The 22,197-nt window shown below is 41.6% G+C and overlaps 1 protein-coding gene across 2 annotated transcripts in view; it reads left to right on the top strand.

Annotated features, from left to right (window-relative positions):
• Positions 1–22,197, top strand: part of osbpl3b (oxysterol binding protein-like 3b) — a 92,372-nt gene that overhangs the window by 23,894 nt on the left and 46,281 nt on the right. For both annotated transcript variants that reach the window (XM_088327296.1, XM_088327295.1), the window contains exons 2-5: positions 17,929–18,059; positions 19,931–20,047; positions 20,962–21,015; positions 21,168–21,281. In XM_088327296.1, the coding sequence (XP_088183422.1) occupies positions 17,929–18,059; positions 19,931–20,047; positions 20,962–21,015; positions 21,168–21,281 (416 nt within the window). The remainder of the gene's footprint in view (positions 1–17,928; positions 18,060–19,930; positions 20,048–20,961; positions 21,016–21,167; positions 21,282–22,197) is intronic.

Below are 22,197 nucleotides of genomic sequence, written 5' to 3'. Positions count from 1 at the left end.
TTCATATTTCGTGCCAATGTAGGCCAAAAAGTTTCTCTTTTATAGTTTGGGCGAATAGAGCAGATGTGCACACCTTAACTCCCACCAAGCTGCGGAGTTTTCAGCTTATCTGATAGATTTTGGCAAAATAACGTTATGATGAATATTTGGCAATTTTTTTGTGAAGTTTAGAGACTAAATGCAAATGTCTAGACACTATATATTTGTGTTAGTATTACTGTAGGTTGTTGTAATATTGTAATGCATCACTTGTCAAGAACCGGAACAGGAGGAGAACCCAAATGCGTGACGTTTCTCACACACTTATTTTACGGGAGATGGGGCAATGATGCACGTTAACCCAAATGCCAGTGATTCGGTGATAGTTGGGCGGAAGACGTAAGGCAGCAGTCTGACGTCGGAATGACAGGAAGCCAGAGGGCGACGAGATCGATACCAATTGCACGAGCAGATATCGGACAGCAGCACGGCGACGCAGTGGTTAGCGCGTGTGCGGCACAGTTCTGAGGTCGTGGGAACCTCCTGAGTGGGTTCAAATCCAGCTCCCAGGCTTACTGTGCGGAGTTTGTATGTTCTCCCCGTGCTTGCGTGGGTTTCCTCCGGGCACTCCGGTTTCCTCCCACATTCAAAAAAACCATGCATTTTCAGATGAATTGGCCGGTCCAAATTGTCCCTAAGTGTGACTGAGCGAGTGAGTTGTCTGTCCAGGGTGTCCCCTGCCCACTGCCCGATGATTGCTGGGATGGGCTCCAGCATCCCCGCGACCCTACTGAGGATAATTGGTGCAGCTGATGAGATGAGATATCGGACAGATTGGGTCGATACCGGACAGGACGGGACAGACAGGATTGATATCAAAACTGGATATCGAAATTAAACAGGACAAACTAGACGGGAACAAAACTGGAGATCGATGTTAAACATGACAAAATAGACGGGAACAATACCGGACAAGAAACACAATCAGGAAACCAAACAGAGTCTAAACCCATGTCTTGCGGGTGCAGAGGTTCGTTGATGGACTGAGAAAGGGTGAGTGAGAGCACTGAGCTTAAATAGACGAGAAGCCAATCCGTCAACGAGCCGCAGCTGGCGCCACGCAGGCGGGGCCAATTGGGTGCCATGGCAACAGTGACATCACTGCATGGATAGTCATAATTGTGTCAGTTTTCCAGTTGTATTTTTGTATTATTTTAGTCATAACATCATTGCTTTCACAAAGTCAATCATTCAGCGGTACATAATGCACTTTATGATTATCCACATGTTCGAATGTAGTCATTTACATATTTGGTTTGTCTCAATGTAACCAATTATTTAGTTGATTTGCATTGTCAGCAACGTTTTTGAAGCTGAGAGCTACTTTTGTTACCAATTTGCACGAAGGGCTACAGGTTTGATATGCATTTCTTAAAAAACAATTTATCATGTTATTACTATGTTGTTACTATGTTATTACCATGTTTTAATTTTTATGTGTTGGGTCAAAATAGACCACTACTTAAACACCATGCCATAAATCTAGCTAGAAATCAAATTTCCTGGAAAATCACAATGACCTATTACTGGTGAGCTATTTTCCGTACCTGTCCCTGGGCTGCTAAGGTCTTCTGATGGGGCTACCACCTTGGAGGCCCCTGTTCTAAGTTGTGTTTTGATCACTGTTTGAAGGGAAGCCCTAAGTCTTACCAAACCACCTGCGATTCAGTTTCGACATAGGACAAGGACTGATATGAAGCTGGGATTTTGTTAATTTTTCACCAACTTTTTTCATTTTTGTCCTAATCCGCTATGTTCTGCCCCTCTGGTATATAAATGATTGTCAGTCATTTTGAAAGGGCAACTATTACAGCCTTGTTCTGTGCTCCCATGCCCAGAATATTCAGTTTTATGTATTCTATTAACCTCAAACTGCTCACTCCAACTTGTCTTGTCTCGTGACCTGAATGTTGATTCAAAAACGCAGAGGGAATGAAAGGTCTGTCCTTTTTCAAAGAATATTGGTATATGCACAACCTTAAACTGCTGACATAGGCAAAACAAATCGAACGTGTCAGGCCAGTCGTCAACGATAGGGGAATTGTATGGAGAATATGCTTATTTAGCATTATGGGATATTTGTTTTTGACATATATCTGAATGTACAAACTAAGCACTTTACTGGCACAAGTTTTGCAATTGCACAACCCTTTAAAGTATTTGACAAGGCTTATAACTCTTTTCACCTCTGAGTCCCAATGGCGGCAGCTCAATCTATGACTAAATTCCTTCGATAAAGCATGGGACAGCTATTTTATGTTCAATATTTTCTTAAATTCTACATTCACGTTTAGTCACGTACAGAGGATGGGAATTATTAAAAAGAATAACAAAAGTCACCGGTTTTCATACCTTTCAACCTCAGCCTCCTCTTATCAAGGATTTTAATTCCCCTTTTAAGCAATAATAAACCTTACAAACACAACGTGGCACCTATTTACTCACAAAGAGTATCACACTGCGACAATATAAGCAATCTAGTCCAGTCATGTTTATATGTATAGCCTTTAATCACAAGGAGTCTCAAGGGGCTGCACAGACCACACATTATTGTAAACTACAAACCGTTATTACACCACTGTCATGATTACTGATATGAATCACCTGTGCTCATTTGGTGCCAACAGCCGCGGTTTCTGATTGGCTCCCTGTCCCTACTAAAACTCAGTCCTGTCAATCCCCTGTGGTCAGTCCGTCTGTGAACCTCCATGTATATTAGACAAGCCTTTTTCGACCCTGATTCCCACCTGTCCCGTTTTTGCTCCCGTCTGTCTCCGGCTACGACCTGTTTTGATCCTGACCACGTCTGCTCTCCCGTCCCGGCTTACGACCTCTATTTGTCCCCGACTATGTCTACTCTCGTGTCCTGGCTTACGACTCGTTTCCGACCCCGACCACGCCTTGCTTTTCCAGTCCCGGCTACCGACCAGTTTTTTCGTCCCCCGGCACCGCTATCGCTCGCCATGGAAGATCCACTTCCGTGTTCGGATCACAATCCGAGTACGAGAGCGACATGCTTCCCGCGTCCAGCGAATACCGGATCGTGGGCGGAGCCCTTCCTCTTTCCTTCAATAAAACTTGTGGTAAACGCTACGCAATTGGTTCCTGTTTCCTTTCTGGTCCTGACACCACCCCCTGATCTAAAACCTACTTGAGGGAAAGGAAAAACTCAAAACCTCAACATGAGGAAAATGAAGAAACCTTGAGAAGGGACCACACATGAGGTAATCCCCCTTTCAGGATGACCAGGCTGCAACGGATGTTGAAATAACAAATAATACACAGACAGTGTCCACATGAAATATAGGTCATTCATAAGCTATAGTATAGAAGTGACTTTGTTTGTTACCAGTGACCGAGACGATCTGGATCACAGTCAAAATGAGCAACATGATATCAGTCTACCGACGATGGTTATGTGGCACACTCGGTTTGAAATGATCGAAAAACGTATGAAATCCAGGGTAAATGTATCAGTTAACGGTGAGGGTTTCAGATGGAGCCCATCCCAGCAATCATCGGGCAGTGGGCAGGGGACACCCTGGACTGGTTGCCAGCCAATCGCAGGGCACACGGGGACAGACAACTCACTCGCTCAGTCACACCTAGGGACAATTTGGACCGGCCAATTCACCTGAAAATGCATGTTTTTTTTGAATGTCGGAGGAAACCAGAGTGCCCGGAGGAAACCCACGCAAGCACGGGGAGAACATACAAACTCCGCACAGCATGCCAGCTTTAATGAACTCTTTAAAGGAATGACTTTATCAGGTTCCAGCTGTTTTTCTAATACTCGTATGGCATTTTACTCTCCTAACCTTCCATTTTACGATTTTAATTGCTGGTGCTCTTCAGAAAAAACATGCCCAAGGATATGTTAGGCTTTCACAGATCTTGTCTAGCAGCTAATGAAAAGGTTATCGGCCTGTTTCTCCCTTGACAGAGAAAAAGAAGAAAACTTGTCAGATTTTGAAATTGCTCATGCGTCCCCCATAACTCTTCCTATCCTGGAAGTTGCAACCTCAATCTGTTTGCACTTTGACTTTAAGCTCATTAAATCTGCTTTTTTTTTTCTCCATTCAACTTGTGCCACCTCTTTTGGATTCAAAATGGATCAAACGCTCAGACAAATGCAGATTTGTAGAGATCTCTTTATTATGCAGGTTCACCATACTCAGTGTTCTCGTTTGCCCGCGTCCCTGCGTCCTAGACGCATTATTTTTGCTTGGGACGCATCGTGTCAAATCAACGTGCGTCCCCGGGACGCAACTTTTGTGACACGAAATTCTCATTATCATTTTTTAACAAAGATTTACCGCACTCCAAACTTTTCGTGAGGCAGATCCGCCATTGTTGTTTTGGTCTCGCGGTTCGAGTTTTCGTCTGCACGCCGATCTCCAGTTCGAGTTGTGTAGTGAAAGTCCGTTTCTTTTTAGAGAACCGGCTTTTTCGGCTCGACTCATTAAAAAGAGCCGGCTCTCAAACGGCTCACTTGCTTTGATACATTATATTACGAATGATTATGTTGTATAAAGATGTTAAGAAAAAAAGGAAGTATAAAAGGAGAAAATGAAAAGACAGGTTTGTGGTGATCCCTTTTAATCAGTATATTACCAACAATAATTTAATGCAGAAAATGAATTCATAATTTGAATAAGAAAATGTATTATTCTACTTATGCAGCACGGCGGCGCAGTGGTTAGCGCTTGTGCGGCACAGTTCATGTCATGGGAACCTGTCGTGGGTTCAAATCCAGCTCCAGACTTCCTGTGCGGAGTTTGTATGTTCTCCCCGTGCTTGCGTGGGTTTCCTCCGGGCACTCCGGTTTCCTCCCACGTTCCAAAAACATGCATTTCAGGTCAATTGGCCGGTCCAAATTGTCCCTAGGTGTGAATGAGCGAGTGAGTTGTCTGTCCCCGTGTGCCCTGCGATTGGCTGGCAACCAGTTCAGGGTGTCCCCTGCCCACTGCCCGGAGATGGCTGGGATGGGCTCCAGCCCCCCCCCCGCGACCCTAATGAGGATAAGCGGTACGGCTGATGAGATGAGATGAGATTATTCTACTTAATTACATTTGCATTTTTTTTTCTTTCTACAGTGAACGTCCAAGCGACTTCATTTTTTAACTTTTTTTCATAATAAACCTCATTCATGTCGAGCAACTCAGTGTCTCACAACAAAATGTTCATTAACAATATATATGATATAAGGAAACACATGTACAATATAACATGTTAAACTACATAAATAAACATGTTTGAAAAAATAAAAGATTTTTTTTGTATTTTGTAAGGGAAAATACGACAGTTTGTAAGGGCATGGAGCACACTAAATTTTGGGGACCCATAGATCTCTGTTGGGACCCATAGATTTTTGAGCATGCGAATCCCCGGGACCCATCACTTTTCAGAGGTAAAATGAACAGTGCATACTTGAAGAAAAGATGTTCTGAACACAAGAATGGAGAAAAAAGGAACTGAAATTTGTTGTGTCATAAAATGAACATGATGATGATGACAGTGCCCTCATTTTCTAAATATGCTAGAATAGGCATGCAGCTTGGCTTTCTGTGTTGCCCTTCTCCTCTGTTCTTAGCACTCTATAGCTACTCATTTTAAGGGCACAGATTATAATCAGGGTTGGGTAGGGTTACTTTAACTGGATTATTTTCAATTACTTTTGGATTACTCCAATACCAAATATGCTAATAAAAGACAAAAGAAACTAAATATGAATAAAATGATGACTCACAACACATGGTAAGCTTTCTCTCCTGGCTTTGAACTCTTTGATCACCGGCAAAACTAACATAAAATGCGACAGAAACAAAATGAAAATAAATCCAAACAGCTTGCCAACATCATTTTTGCCATTCCATGTATTCCGTTACTCCCCAAGCCTGCACAAAATTGAGTAATTTTATTCATATTTAGTTTCTTTTGTCTTTTATTAGCATATTTGGTATTGGAGTAATCCAAAAGTAATTGAAAGTAATCAAGTTAAAGTAAGCCTACCCAACCCTGATTATAATATAGGTTTATAATAGCAAAAATTTGCTGCAAAAGAGGTTTTTCTTTGATATTTCCAGTCGCAATTGCGACTGAATAGAGCGTATTTACTCTGTTAGGAATCTCTTCTAGCCCAGGATGTGTTCAAAGCACAGCAACCATAACCTTTCTACTCAAGACAAGCTGGCCTTAGGCAAGCCTCGCAAGAAAGTCTAGTCCAATTAAAGAGAGGCTTCGAATGGTGGTGTATCCGGATGGATGTCTGGCCGTCAGCGCAGAGAAAATTTTGCAACAACAGCAGGAGCTTTGCTTTTAAGAGATCTGACCCTGCCTGTACACGCGGATATAACGTGTTCACACAACACAGCATTTATTTAGATGTTTGTATCATCTGCTTTTAAGCTTGGCAAAAACTGTACGAAGATTGGTGCTGATTGTGTGATTGTAACTCAATAGGATAGAAATCATTTCAATTCCTGCTGTGTATTATATAGCAACCCCATGTGGTGTAAGAATACTTTCTCTCGACAAAAACATTATTAGTGTTATGATTACTAATGTGAATCATAAGGGACTCTAATTGTCTCCCTGTCCCTATTTAAACCCACTCCTATCTGTCGCCTTTTGTCAGTCCGTCTGCTAACCTCAGTTGACACTTGGCAGGCCTTTTTTCAACCCTGACTCCCACCTGTTTTTTGCTCCTGTCTGTTCCCCGGCTTCAACCCGTTTTTTAATCCTGACCACGTCTACTCTCTTGTCCCGGCTTTCGACTTTTATTGTCCCCGACCATGTCTACTCCCCTTTTCCTGGCTTACGACTCGCTTCCGACCACGTTTTTGCCGTTCCCGACACCGCCATCGCTCGCCACGGAAGATCCACTTCCGCATTCAGAGCGAACTGCGAACACCGGATCGTGGGCGCAACCCTTTCTCTCTCTTCCGATAAAACTTGTGAGAAACGTAACGCAATTGGGTCCTGTTTTCGTTCTGGTCCTGACAATTAGACAGGCTTAATATTTAAATCAATAGTAAGCTTAATATTTTAATCAAGAGTTTTTATATTACAAGACTTGAAATGCCGCTTCTAGAGCTTGTTTTTATACGCAAGTTTTCATTATGCACCTTATTATTATCCATATATTTAAATGTTGTTATTTACATATTTACTCTGTCTAAATGTAACCATTAAGTTAGTTGTTAGTCTTTGCTTTTTTGAAGATGAAAGCTATTTTTTGTTAACGATTTGCACGAAGGGCTAACCATTTGATATGCATTTCTAAGATGAAAACTTATGTTATTACAATGTTGTTACTATGTTATTACATGTTGTAATTATTATATATGTTGAAGTAAAATAGGCTCAATCAACCACTAAAACATCATGCCAGAAATCAAATTTCCTGGATAATCACAATGGCCTATTACTGGTGAGCTATTTTTTCGTACCTGTCCGAGGGCTACTAAGGTGTTCTGATGGGGCTACCATGTTGGAGAACCCTGTTCTAAGTGGTGTTCTGATTATTGTTTGGCCTTGAATCCTTGATATGAATGCCAATTTGCAAAGTTAGCTTGTCCCGGTGGTGCTTTTACCTAAGTTTACCTACTCGGTCATTGTAAAGGTACTGTTACCAGCCACTTGTCATCTTCTACTTTGCCCTATTAAGATATTACGAACTCTTTTTTCCCTGTTTACCTCGCTTGCCAAGAAGGATGAGCTTTTTGCTTCTCCCTGTTTATTTAACAGCTGGGTTGCGAAACTAGACAGGAAAAACAATCACTTGAGCAAAACACTTTTGTTGAGGTTTTCATTCAAATGAATCAAATAAAGCAAAAACAGAATATATTTTGCGCATGTGAATACAGAACAGAGATGGGTATGTCCTTCACAAAACAAGATGGCTGAACGTTGTTTCAAAAGGAAAAGGGTTTAAAAGTGGTTTAAAAGGAACAAAACCTTGAGTGAGTGAAAAAATTCCCCAAAAGCTGGATTTTGCACGTGGCCTGACCAAATCCAGTGTAGGTCTTGAGGTCTCTCCCCGACAGTGATAAAGATAAAACTTGGAACAATGTAGGGACTGTATAAAGACTGAATGAAACAATACTTTGAGAGATTAAGTGAACACATTAAGAAATATATAAGTAAATTGTTATTAAAATAGTGTTGTCATAGTGACTGATTACATTCACCTGTGCCCGCTCGTTTGGTGCCAGCTGCTTCTGGCTACATGATTGGTTCCCCGTTCCTACTTAAGCTCAGTCCTTTCACTCGCCTGTTGTCAGTCCGTCATCGAACCTCTGTTTTCAAAAGGCAAGCATTTTTGACTCTGACTCCCGTCTGTCCCAGTTTTTTCACCTGTTTTCCACCCGTCCGTTCCTGATTTCCCCATTTGTCTCCTGCTACGACTTGTTTTTTGACCCCGACCATGTTTTGATCTCCCAATCCTGCTAACGACTCGTTTTTTACCCCGACCAGTTCTGATCTCCCCTCCAGGCTAACGACTTGTTTTTTTCCGTCTACTACACTACGATCTCCCGCTCCAAGAGATCCACTTCCGCATTTGGAACACGTTCTGATTCTGTGAGCGGCCTGCTTCCCGCGTCCAGCGAGCACCGGATCGCGGGCGCTGCCTTTCCTCTATATCTCAATAATATTGTGATTAACGTTACGCATCTGGGTCCTACTTCCGTTCTGGTCGTGACAATTAATTAGAGATAGTGTTAGCAAGCTAACAGCAAGTCAAGCCAATCAGTAATTTTTTTGTCGTAGCATGGAGGGAGGAGTCCCTATCTAGAAATGCTTTTATTCAAAAGAAGACACCATTTCAATCAAGACAATAAAACACATTTCTTCTATGCTAGAATTCCGGTCTGTCCCGTTTTTTCACCTGTTTTCCACCCGTCCGTACCTGATTTACCCGTTTGTCTCCTGCTACAACTCATTTTTTGACCCCAACCATGTTCTGATCTCCCAACCCGGCTAACGACTCGTTTTTTTAACCCGACCACGTTCTGATCTCCCGTCCTGGCTAACGACCTGTTATTTCCGTCTACTACACTCCCGCTCTGGAAGATCCACTTCCGCATTCTGTCAGCAGCTTGCTTCCCGCATCCAGCGAGCACCGGATCGCGGGCGCTGCCTTTCCTTTATATCTCGATAAACTTTTGATCAACGTTACGCATCTGGGTTCTACTTCCGTTGTGGTTGTGACAAATGGTGTGATGATTAAAATCAATAGAAGGATTTAAGAGTGATGACATATGCAGTGACACATTTGAATATTCTGACAGTATTTACTCACTAGCCAGTCCCTAGTCACTAGCTGCTCTTTAATTCCTAGCTTCTCCAGGTAAATAATGCTTGCTGAGCCTTTCAGTGTCACCCACCTGTCACACCTTTTCATGCAAGCTAACGTTGCTGAAGTTTCATTGTTCAGGATCCCACAGCCTCTTCCACTAGCCCACAGGTGTCAAACTCACGGCCCGCGGGCCACATCCGGCCCGGCGTACAATCAGATCTGGCCCTTCAAATCCTTTTAGATACATCTACTATAATGCCTGGGTCTATGAAACGCTGATAACTTTCAAAAGTATACTCGGATACTAAAAACCACAATGGCCGAGAAAATTATGTATACTGACGTTGCCGGTAAACCCGTGTGTCATGTCCTGCACGGTTGTCATGGCGCCCAGCCGGCCCCGCCCCTTGACACCGGCTGAGACGCATTGGACTGATTGCCCTTGGAGTACTTAAGCGCTCCTTTTGGAACTGCCCACTGCCAGATTATTGTTTAACCCTCGTTGAAACCCTGTTCATGCCCGTTTGATCTGAGTAATGCCTAGTTTGTTTTTTTGATTGCCTTTGAACCTGTTTTGTTTTATTTTTGGTCCGTTTGGGTGTTGCACAACTTTTCTTTCCTAATTAAAGTGACAGATCGTCTACGCATATGAGTTCCAACTTCCTGCTTCCCGGCCCGTTTTGTGACACCGTGTGTCTTATTTGTGGAGATTTTGTGGCCGTAATTAAGGAATTTTATGTAAAACGGCACTAGAAGACAAAACTTCAGAGTAAGCTGAAAAACCTTGAATCCAGAGAAAAGATACAGAAAGTTGAAGAGTAAAAGAAGAATATGAAGATGTTTTTCACTAAAGCAAATTCCCAAAGTGGAAAGCACAAATTTTATTTATATTTTCCGAGATATTTTTATGGAGAGCAACGATTTTTAATTCATTTAATGTTTAAGTTTGTTTATTCTGGAATAATATTCCTGACTGTTTTAAATTCATATGTTTTTTTTAATTTTTTTTAAAAAGGAAAATTTATTCAATAAATATTTATCCTGTCTGTTCGGCCCGCGACCAAAGGTGTGGTTTGAGTTCTGGCCCTCTGTATGATTGAGTTTGACACCCCTGCACTAGCCGATAAAGTTAGCCACTTGTCTGCAGCTTAAGCTAGCCTCTCTCTTTCAAACCAGCTTGTTATATCGTATTTTTGTCACTCACAGGGATTCACACAGGTTTTCATTATCACGCAAAAGAAGGTATGGAAACAGACTTGTGAATTTTGCAAACTGGTATCCCATAGGCTTCCTGAGTGTGTTTTTTTACTAATGCAGCGAACTCTAGTGGTAAGATTTTTTTACGCTTTCTCTTTAAGTGGAAATTTAATCTACAAGTTGCCCATTTTAAAGTGGCAATATACAATCAGTGCTTCAAATCTGCTTCTTGGCAACATACACGCAGTTCTTCCTTTCTGCTCCATTATTTTTTTAAACATGACACCAAGAGACAAACAAAGAGAAGTCAATCTCATGTCTCACATCCTAATGACGCTTAAAAGCATTTCCGCAGGCTGAGACCTTAAAGCCTGAGAAAAAAATCTGATAAATGAAGTTTAATAGAGGGCTTTTCACTTTTGGGAATCGAGTTAGCGCAGAAATGAGCCCATCTCAGAGATTTCCTGATAGGTCTCTGTATTAGGCCATTAACCAAGAGATGTGTCCCAATGTCAGGGACAGTTTTCATGAGTCCGGGCAGTGCTCCCAATACATAACCAAACTAGTCTTCTATCAGTTGTGTTATAATGGGATTTTTTTTTTTTATGGCGGCAGTGGCTCAGGAGGTAGAGCGCTCGTCTTGGGTCAAAAGATCGCAGTTCGAATCCCGGCTCGTCCGTGTTACATGTCAAAGTGTCCTTGGGTAAGACACTGAACCCCTGATACCCCCAATAAGCAGGTTAGAGCCTTACATGGCACATTGTAAAGCGCTTTGGGAAGTTTTGACTTGAAAAGCGCTATATAAATGCAGATCATTTCATTTCATTTTATCTGGAACTGAAACGGGTTTGAGACCGGGTGGAAACATATGTTGGCCTAGAGAGGGATAGGCGCCACCAGGCTCTTCATGCCCAAGACCCTAGTGCAGGGGTGGCAAACAAGTTTGACACAAAGCGCAGAAATTTTTTAACCGTGAAAGTCAAAAGAGCCACACCACACACTGACCCGCATTAGACGTAACCTACGCAGATGATTGTCAGTCAGTTGTGCCCGGAGTTGTCAGAATCCAGAAACGGAGACAGGACCCAATAGCGTTCGTTAAACTCAGTTTTATTGAAATAGAAAGCAGTGCTTGCTTCCACGATCCGATGATCGTCGGACACGGGTGGCTGATGGCAGGAAGTGGCACTTCCGCGTCGAGCGAGGATTATCGTGGGTGGCAGGAAAGCTGGTCGGTAGCCGGGACAGGGGGAGCAAGGGCGGTAATCGAGTCCAGAAAAAAGGTCGGCAACAAGTATCAGCCAGGAAACAGGTCGATGGCCGGGACGGAAGAGCAGGGCAGAAACGGGTCCAGAAACGGGTCCAGAAACAGGTCGGCAACAGGTAATTAGGCAGGAGAAAACAGAGCAGGAGATTGTCGGAGGGTACGGTGCTTGCCTAGCAAAAGCGTAGGTTCGCAGGACGGTCTGACAGCTTCCTCTTGGAAGCCGGGTGTTTAAAAAGAGTCAATGAGCCAATCAGCGCTCAGGGCTGTTGGCGCCAACGGGGCATTCACAGATGCCCTGAATCAGCAATCATGACAGGAGCAGCATAAAAACAACAAATCTGCCAAATTAATTTCAAAATATTATTTATTATTTGTTATTAACTCTGATGGATTCAAGTGTGTTTTAAGAGGGGAAAAAACTAATCATGAAACGAGGCAAAGAGCCACAGTATATAGAAAACATGATGAGGCAAAGAGCCGCATTCTTATTGGCCAAGAGCTCTAGAACCGCGTATTCGCTACCCCCTGCCCTAGAAACTCACAATTCCTTTTCGTGTTTTGATCACTGACTCGAAGCACTGAGAAGTCTGAAAGGTGGCCACATTGTACGAGATGAAAGCAAGCCCCTGTGACTGTGATCCGGACCTCCGCATCATCGCTGCTATCAATGGAAAGTGAATGAATAATAGAAGTGGAGGCGGCGTTAAATGTAATGAAAACGTAGGTAGAAAAAAAGGCAATGGCTAAAGTGATGGCTACTTAAATCGGGATCAGAGCACCGGTAGGAAGTGAAGGCTCGGTTGTGGGTTCAGATGCCGGTTTTATATGTCTATCAGAGGCTCGGCTCATTACACATTGGGAAAGCTTTTGAATGCAGAACAGGTCATGTGTTTAACCTCACTGCGGCTTCAAAGTAGTCTGCAACATGTAGCTTTCCATTGAAAACTGAACAATGGGACTATCACATTAGTATGAGGTTTTGTTATTACATTTAGGATTTCCTCCCACTCTGTGAACACATGGTTTGGGTCTTCTTCTACTTTGCCCTTTTAAGATATTATATATACTCTTTTTTCAAGTCAATTACGTTTTGTTGCGTCATCAATTTTGTTAGCTTCTTTTGAATCTTTCTTCTGGGGCTCAGGTTTTGGCTTGATTCCTGGTAAGGATATGTCATGATTTGGGTCTTCTTCTACTTTGCCCTTTTAAGATACAGTGGGACCTTGCTACTTTGCGGTTCCACGTTCGTGGGTTCAGAGCTTCGCAGGTCTAAAAAATAATAATAATAAAATAAAATAATTAAAAAATAATAATAATATTAATTTTTTGCTTAAGAAAAAAAAATAATAATAATTTTTAAAGGGTATGTGGCTACTTGTGCTTCCACGTTGGCGGGTTCAGAGCTTTGCAGGTCCAAAAAATAATCAAGAAAAAATATATATATATAAATATATATATTTTTTTAAGCATTTTTGAAGGGGCGTCGCTACTTCGCGGATTTTCACTTTTTGCGGGTGGTTTTGGTCCCCATTAACCGCGATAACTGAGGGATTACTGTATTACTAACTCTTTTTTTCAAGTCAATTACGCTTTGTAGCGTCATCCATTTTTTTTAGCTTCTTTTGAATCTTTCTTCTGGGGCTCAGGTTTTGGCTTGATTCCTGGTAAGGATATGTCATTATTTGGGTCTTCAAACAAACAAAAATGCACAAAAATTAAAACAAAAGTCCAATAAACATCATATTTCACGGCGCTCTCAGGTAAAGGTTGAGCTCAACAAAACATGTAAAATCAGGTTGACCTACACTGGAGCTAGAGTATAAGTTTAACTTACATACAGTTTTTAACTATATAATTTTGGGGAAAAACAAGACATTCTGTGCATGAGGAGATGACTACTTACTTCTTTGTGTGGCCTTCTCAATGCACAACTTTGCTAAACACATCAAATTCTAATTTTTTCATGCATAAATAGCTTCAGCGTATCCGTCACAGCAATGGTGGAAGTCTGAAATATTGTCCATAACATTCTGTAGTCTAAACAATGAATTCAGATGAATTCATTTACTTCCAGTCTACTTATAACTGCATTGATTTTCAACGGCTATGGGAGTATAAGTGGTACCTAGTGGTAGTAAAAGATTTTTTATTTCCTGTTTTGAATATGAACAAAGCAGCTAAATCTACCTATTATTATCTGTCAACTGAAAAATACATCACATTGCATCAGGCAATGTGTTGTCATTTCGAGTGTCAAAATAGCTGTTTTCCAAAATGATGAATGTGTCACGGTTGAATTGGTCCCGCCCGGTTGGCGTTGACTGATTGGCTTCCTTCCTATTTAAGCTCAGTGCTCTCATTCACCCTTTGTCAGTCCGTCAATGAACCTCTGCACCCGCTAGGCGTGTGTTTTGACTCTGTCCGGTATCCTGTTTGTGTATCCTGTCCGGTATCGATCCCGTCTATTTCGTCCTGTTTTGTTGTCGGTCTTCGGTCTCCAGTGTCTGGTATTGTTCTCGTCCATCTCGTTCTGTCTGATCTCTGTCTCCACTCTCCTATCTCTGTTATCAATTCTGTCAGTCCCATTCTGTCCGGTATTGACACCATCTGTCCAGTATCGGCTCTTGTAACTGGTATCGATCTCGTTGGTCTCTCGCTTCCTGTCGTTCCACGCCAGACTTCTGTCTTTCTTCTTCCGCCCAGCGATCGCAGAATCACTGGCGTTTGTGTTAATGTGCATGACTGCCCCATTCCCGTAAAATAAAGCTTGTGTGAAAAACGTTACGCATCTGGGTCCTCCTGTTCCGGTTCTTGACAGAATGCATTACTTAAAACAATGTTTTCAAATGTGTAGTCACACATATAACCAATACAGACTGGCAAACGTGGTGTCAAATGTATAAAATGCTGAAATTTAATCCTTCACCATTATTAGCTGTATGTATATAATGGGCCCTAGTCTAATGCGGATTAAAAATCCTTACATTGTGTTTTCATTTTCCATTGTCATTCATTAATGTGTAGTTCATATCTCCATACACCACCTGTTCAGTATTTGCATACGACATGTCGCCAACTCAGTTGAACTAAGCTGTATTTTATTTCCAAATATGCAATATGACCAGGGTTGGGTTGGGTTACTTTGACTGGATTACTTTCAATTACTTTTGGATTACTCCAATACCAAATATGCTAATAGAAGACAAAAGCAACTAATTATGAATAAAATTATGACTCACAACACGTGGTAAGCTTTCTCTCCTGGCTTTGATCTCTTTGATCTCCGGCAAAACTAACATAAAATGCGAAAGAAACAAAATGAAAATACAGTGGAACCTCGATTTTCGAACGCCTCTCAGTTCGAACAAATCGGTGTTCGACCAAAAATGTCGAGAAATTCTTGCTTCGCTGTTCGGTCAAAAAATCGGAGTTCGAACGCCGGTAATGCGTGAGTGCGTACGCTAGAGTGCGATGCTGAGCGGCGTACGGGTGTAGATCGTGTAGATCGCACCCACCCCTCGTGACCAATTGTTATCACGTGTGCACTTGCCTCTTGCTTTCGCTTTTAATATCGGTGAACGGAGTGTTTTAGCCCCTAACTATGCCTCCGAAGAAGGTCGGTGCAAGCAGGACAGGTGAAAAAAGAAAAGTTGTTCGGACAACCTTTAAGAAAGACATAATAGCTAAATATGAAAGAGGTGTGCGAGTTTCCGATCTTGCTAAGGGAATACAGCATGCGCCTTCTGCTGACCACCACAAAGGTAAGAAATCCTATTCATAATTCTTTTCTTTATCTTTTTTTTTACACGTTCATGTTAGCGTAATCATTAGTACGGAAGATTACGCTAACGCGAACGTACGATTAGCCTGGGTTAGCTTCATGTTTACAGTACGTTAAACATTCATGGTAAACATTCAGGGTGTTGGAACGGATTAAAACGATTTACATTATTTTTAATGGGAAAATCGATTTCGGTGATTGAACAAATCGGTTCTCGAACAGGGTTCTGGAACGGATTATGGTCGAGAACCGAGGTTCCACTGTAAATCCAAACAGCTTGCCAACATCATTTTTGCCTTTCCATATATTCCGTTACTCCCCAAGCATGCACAAAATGTAGTCATTTTATTCATATTTAGTTTCTTTTGTCTTTTATTAGCATATTTGGTATTGGAGTAATCCAAAAGTAAATTGAAAGTAATCCAGTTAAAGTAACCCTACCCAACCCTGAACATGACCAATTAATTCCTATAATTTCTGTCGGAATAACAAGCAGAAAATGCGGTTTCATGTTTTGACATGCTGAGCCACACGGACAGACTTGGGGCTGTTCATGAATACGTGTGAAGTGCGGGAGTTGATGGACTGTTGCCGTCTATGAAAAAAGGACCAATTATTTTCACACTCGGGTGATGCCATGACACCGCCCGTCTCCTTTGGTGGCACGTCTCACAACATTGTGACATGCGGCAGATTTCTCGGTTTGTATTTATGTCTTTAATCCAGATGGAGCCTGATTGTGTGTCTATGTGGTGGTTGGTGGGAAATGTAGTAATATAACAGTCGAAGTTCGCTTCTGGTGAGGCGCAATCAGATTTACAGATAAATGAACCTAAATCCTATTTATCATTTCATTGGATGAGCAAGATAGCAATATATGAACCAAGGGTGTCGAAAAGGCGGCTCGAGGGCCGGATCAGGTTAGGTAAGGGATGGAATCTGGCCCGTGAGACAACGCTGAGGGAAGCGCAAGAGAAAAACGAGCTGCAGGTTGAAATATGTCCACTTGATGTTGCCAATCCAGTTACCGCTCACAAACTCTGTGCTTGAATTTCTTTCTCTCTCTCCCTCTCTCTCTCTCTCTCTCTCTCTCTCTCTCTCTCTCTCTTTCACTCTCTGTCTCTCTTTTTCTCTTTCTTTGTTCCTCTTTGTCACTTTTTCTATGCGTCTTTTTACCTTCTTTTGCACACTCTTTCCTTTTTCCTTTTCTCTCTCATCTCTTTTTCTCTCTCTGGCTTTCCTCTTCTCTCTTTCTCCCCTTCTCTCTTCCTCACCTTCTCCTTTCTCTCCTTCTCCCTTTGTCTCTTTCTATTTCTCTTTGGATTTCTTTCTCCCTCTCTCTTTCTTTCCCCCTCTCTCACCATTTCTGTTTTTATTTCTTTTGTTTCTCACATTCTCTCTCTTTCTCCCTTTCTCTCTTTCTTTTTCACACCCACTCTCTTTTTCTCTCCCCCACTTTCGCTTATTTCTTCCTCTCTCTTTTTCTTTCTCTCTCATCTACTAATTCGGCCCCAGACAGAATGTTTGTTCTATCGTGTGGCCCCCGAGTTAAAATTAGTTCGACACCCCTGATATAAACTGTAGCATACATTAAGGTTTTAATAATCTTACCTTAACCATTCTGTATTGGTTAGATGTTTTATTTCGATATCCTGTTTCATTATCAATCCTGTCTGTCCAGTCTGGTCCGGTATCGACCCCATCGGTCCGATATCTATTCGGGCTATCGGTATCGATCTCGTCGGCTTCTGGCTTCCTATCATTTCATGCCAGACTGCTGCCTAACGTGCATGACTCCCCATTTCCCGTCAAATAAAAGGCTTTTGTGAGAAATGTCATGCGTTTGGGTCCTGATCCTGTCCTGGTTCATGACTCACTGAATAATTATAGCCATTCAATGTATTTTTAATTTTACATTTTCATAATGCCGGTTGAGGCACACCCTCACTTGCCTCACCCGCTTCCCCTGACTGCACGTCACTGGACCGCAATATAAAGTATCTATTTGTAGTTATCAGGATTACTACACGGAAAACTTCTGACATTTATATGCATACAATAAAAGCTTCTTCTACTTTCATCGGTATGATTATTTGATGTTAAAAGTCCTGCACTCAGTAGGAGTCATAAGAGCATCTGAATTATTCACAGCTTTGCTTTCATTTAAACTCCTTTTACCGTCTCATCTTGTCTGTCTGTTCCGAACAAAAACAAATTGCTGCAAATAACCATTTTTTTCAGCGTGCTAAATCTTTAAAGGTTTAAGATACCTCGACTATTAAAGCAATTTGTTCTTCCGTTTCCTCCCCCCCTTTGACCTCGCGTCTTCTGTTTCTTTCTCAGTCGCCGAAAGGAATGTTACGGGCACTCCAGCCGTAATGGGCTCAGAGGAGAGAACTCCAGTCATGTCGCATAAGATGGCCTCCTTGTCTCGCAGCAACAGCAGCTCTTCTTCCAAACATGACAGTCGGCAGGTAAAATGACTCGTTATCGAATGTGTCCATGTGTCGGTGGCTGTGCTAGCATAGATGACTCCTTCACAAGCAATGAAAAACACGTATTTTTCTTAATACCGTAAATTCCGGACTATAGAGCGCACCTGGTTATAAGCCGCACCCACCACATTTTAAGAGGAAAACCGATTTTGTACTTACACAAGCTGTACCTGTATATAAGCCGCACGCGCCCACATTAAAAAATGTAACACAAACACAAAATTAACCCAAACCCGACTTTAAGTCCCGTGATTGAAACTGAATGTCCTTCATTAAAATCACAACCGGCAAAATGAACGGAAAATGATACCGGTACTTAAGGTTTGATGCAGACCTGCAGAGTCCGGATCCCGTTGAAAGTAATTCAAGAAAACAAGTGTATATTTCCAAAGGTAAGGGTGGGAAAAATATATATCCACTATTGTCCGCCGCGTCCACAAACACGTCTCACCTTTACTACACTTCCCGTCAGCCCCCGTTTTTTTCGCCCATCCTTTTTGATTCGCCCATGCAAAACATCAGAATAAATCTCTAAAATAAATACATTATGAAATGAAATGAAATGATCTGCATTTATATAGCGCTTTTCAAGTCAATGACTTCCCAAAGCGCTTTACAATATGCTCCACATTTCCCAATTAGCGCCTTGCAGCCATGTAAGGCGCTAACCTGCTTATTGGGGGTATCAGGGGTTCAGTGTCTTACCCAAGGACACTTCGACATGTAACATGGACGAGCCGGGATTCTAACTGGGATCCCTTGATCCCAAGACGAGCGCTCTACCTCCTGAGCTATTGCCGCCCCACATTACAAAAATATACAGTTGCAAATACATATTACACATATTTACAAAGAAAGACGGTACACCGAGATAGTTTTCAAAGCTTTAATAATAATAATATAACTTTCATCCCAAACGGTGCCTGACAGGGCAGTTAATGGTAGCAACACGCTAGCAACACGCTCGCAACACAGTACACAGGTCTGTTAAAAAAACATTCCCTACTTGTAAAAATCACGGTAAACCGTCCTCATCTTCCTCCTTAGAACTGAAGCCATCAAAGTCGTCTTCCTCAGTCTCGGGAAAGAAACTTTGTCATATAGACGTCGTCCCACGCTCCCATCCACCCCTGATTCTGTGCCCTCCTCTCCGTCACGCAGCAGACCGGCTTTTGGAACCCGTTGGTTATGGTGGATTTTTTTATGTGCTTTTCTTTTTGCATTTTGCATGATGAGGGTATGTTAACGCTAATTTAATTTGTGCACAAGCTAAGAAGTTGCAGTCTTCCTCGGCGCATATATTCCACCGGTCTAAATCTTTTGTACTCGAGCGCCGCTGGCGGCCGTTAGAAAAATTACATAAATTGGCCGCGTCACTGAATAAGCCGCAGGGTTGAACGTTTGGGAAAAAAGTAGCGGCTTATAGTCCAAAATTTACGGTAGCTTTACAATGTGCTTCACACTCACACACTGATACCGGCACAGTAGAGGTACCACTGTTTATGTATGTCTTATATATGTCATATATTTTGCACTGCTTACGACTTCCGAGGGTTTCAACCTTCACAAGTGTCTAGACTGAAAGAAGATAGTTTCTCCGCTGACTTACTGACCTTCGTCATTTAAGACCACTCCTTCAATTATTATAAACTTTCATTCAGACGGCTTCTTCCTCACAAATCACATCCTCTATTTTAAATGACGTTTATTCTGACCTCTGTCCACTGAAACAACTATTTTTCTCACCAAGTCCACCAGCAATCCAAATAAGCCCTGACAAGGACATACAATGTTGTTGATTTACTCTTACGCTTTTCATTACCGACAAATGGCTTTTATTTAACCTGCAGGACAGCTGGGAGATTGTTGAAGGTCTGCGTGAAGGTTTCAGCAGTGTCTTGGAGCCACAGAAACAGGAAAGCTACGTGCTAAAGAAAAGAAAGTGGCCTCTGAAGGGCTGGCACAAGGTAGATTGTTCAATGCAAGTCTGTTCTTTAGCTGTAAATATCCAGAAGCTATTTTTAATTGTATCCTCAGTCAAGATTGTAGTCTATTCAATGCCTTACATATGGAAAATATCGAATCAAGAACACATGTATTCGTGTAGTCCTTAATCACAAAAGACTACAAAGGGCTACAAAAAAAAACTGTTACGATTGAAACAACATCCTGTAACTTTATCCTATAAGTTTACCCGAAATAGTATATATTTTGATATATCCTCATCTCATCATTTGTTCTTTAACGCAATGTCTAAATCTTTCGACAGGGTAGATGGAATGGTAGCTTGTTACAAACGTTTGCTTTATTCCGATTTTGTTTCAAAATCTTCGTTCGGTTTGAAAATGTCGGTTCGTTTGTCAATTTGCATACTCGGCAGCCAATCAGAAGCCTGCATCGAATAACTTCGTGCTTCCGGACTTTCCCGAGCGTTATAACATTGTGCATTTGCATATCATTTTCCAAAGTCAGATTTGCCAATATTCAGAGCAGCTTGTCATGATCCCGCTATAAAATAGCACAATTTGTGTTTGGTATTACAATTCTTTTCTAATGTGAAATACGTATCTTTGCTGTCAAACGATCGGGAAAGCCCTATTGCGGAGTGACACATGGCACATCTATGCTCCCAATGCAAGACTTCCTGTCCGGTGCATTAGCTGATGGCCTGCTGGTTGTTAGGGTTTTATACGTTTAGTATTGACATTTTGTTTTAGTGCTTTCAACAGTCACAAGCAGAAAAAGCTCCGGAACTAGTTGTTGTTACAAAAAGGGTCAACGTGGAGAAAATAGATGTTGGCGTTTGTAATGATGATAGACTTATGATAATAGCTGGGATGTGAATATTTAATGAGGTTGTACTTATGCTTCCTCCCTGCAGAGATACTTTTTCTTGGACAAGGGCATCTTGAAGTACGGCAAGTCTAACGCTGATGTGAGTGCCCGCTGGCTACCAATCACATGGAACAGCATGTCCTCTTTCGATTTCTTCTCGTTTGGCCTGCTAGACTAACAAAACACGATTAAGTGCAGATTTAAAAAGGTGTGATCCCGCCTGTGTTCATAGTGTAATGTGTTGGCTGGCAGATTGAGAAAGGGAAGCTCCACGGTTGCATCGATGTGGGGCTCTCCGTGATGGCCATTAAGAAGAAAGCCAAGTGCATCGATCTTGATGCTGAGGAGAACATTTATCACCTGAAGGTAAAACAACGAGGATTGTCAACAGAATGATGTACAGTGGTACCTATTCATCTGAGCTTAATTTGTTCCAGGATCATGTTTGTAGCTTGAATTGCACGTGTGACAAACACATTTTCCCTTGTGGTCCGTTCACAACCTTCCAAAAGCATCCAAGTGAACCGTAAATGACAAAAAAAATACATCTTCCTGATCACAAAAACACATTCAAATATTAATTAAACATACAAAAATACAGTATTAAGATAAATAACAGGGTTGGGTAGGGTTACTTTAACTTGATTACTTTCAATTTCTTTGGGATTACTCCAATACCAAATATGCTAATAAAAGACAAAAGACACTAAATATGAATAAAATTATCACTCACAAACATGGTAAGCTTTCTCTCCTGGCTTTGATCTCTTTGATCTCCGGCAAAACTAACATAAAATGCGACAAACAAAATGAAAATAAATCTAAACAGCTTGCCAACATCATTTTTGCCGTTCCATGTATTCCGTTACTCCCCAAGCCTGCACAAAATTTTGTAATTTTATTCATATTTAGTTTCTTTTGTCTTTTATTAGCATATTTGGTATTGGAGTAATCCAAAAGTAATTGAAAGTAATCAAGTTAAAGTAACCCTACCCTACCCTGATAAATAAGATATTAAAGATATAAAACGCAAGTTTATGTGTGTGTGGAAGTGCGGAAGATGGGAGAGGGGTGTCGTTGCATGCGGTAGGAGTGACGGCGCACGACTTTTCATGATATGTAAGCACTGTCCTTTTAAAAATTAAATTTACTGAAACTTAAATAAACATACACACAAACATATTTACAGCGTACTGTTTTTATTTTCTTTCCTTTATTTGAAATTGGTAAATGGTCTGCATTCTGAAAGCGCTTTTCAAGTCACTGAAGCAAAGCTCTGCAA

This window comes from Urocampus carinirostris, chromosome 2 (assembly GCF_059441175.1).
Source record: "Urocampus carinirostris isolate Australia breed hairy pipefish chromosome 2, RoL_Ucar_1.0, whole genome shotgun sequence".
NCBI classification, from domain to species: Eukaryota; Metazoa; Chordata; class Actinopteri; order Syngnathiformes; family Syngnathidae; genus Urocampus; species Urocampus carinirostris.
Note: the sequence above shows the minus strand (reverse complement) of the source record. Positions and strands in the feature narration are given on the sequence as shown.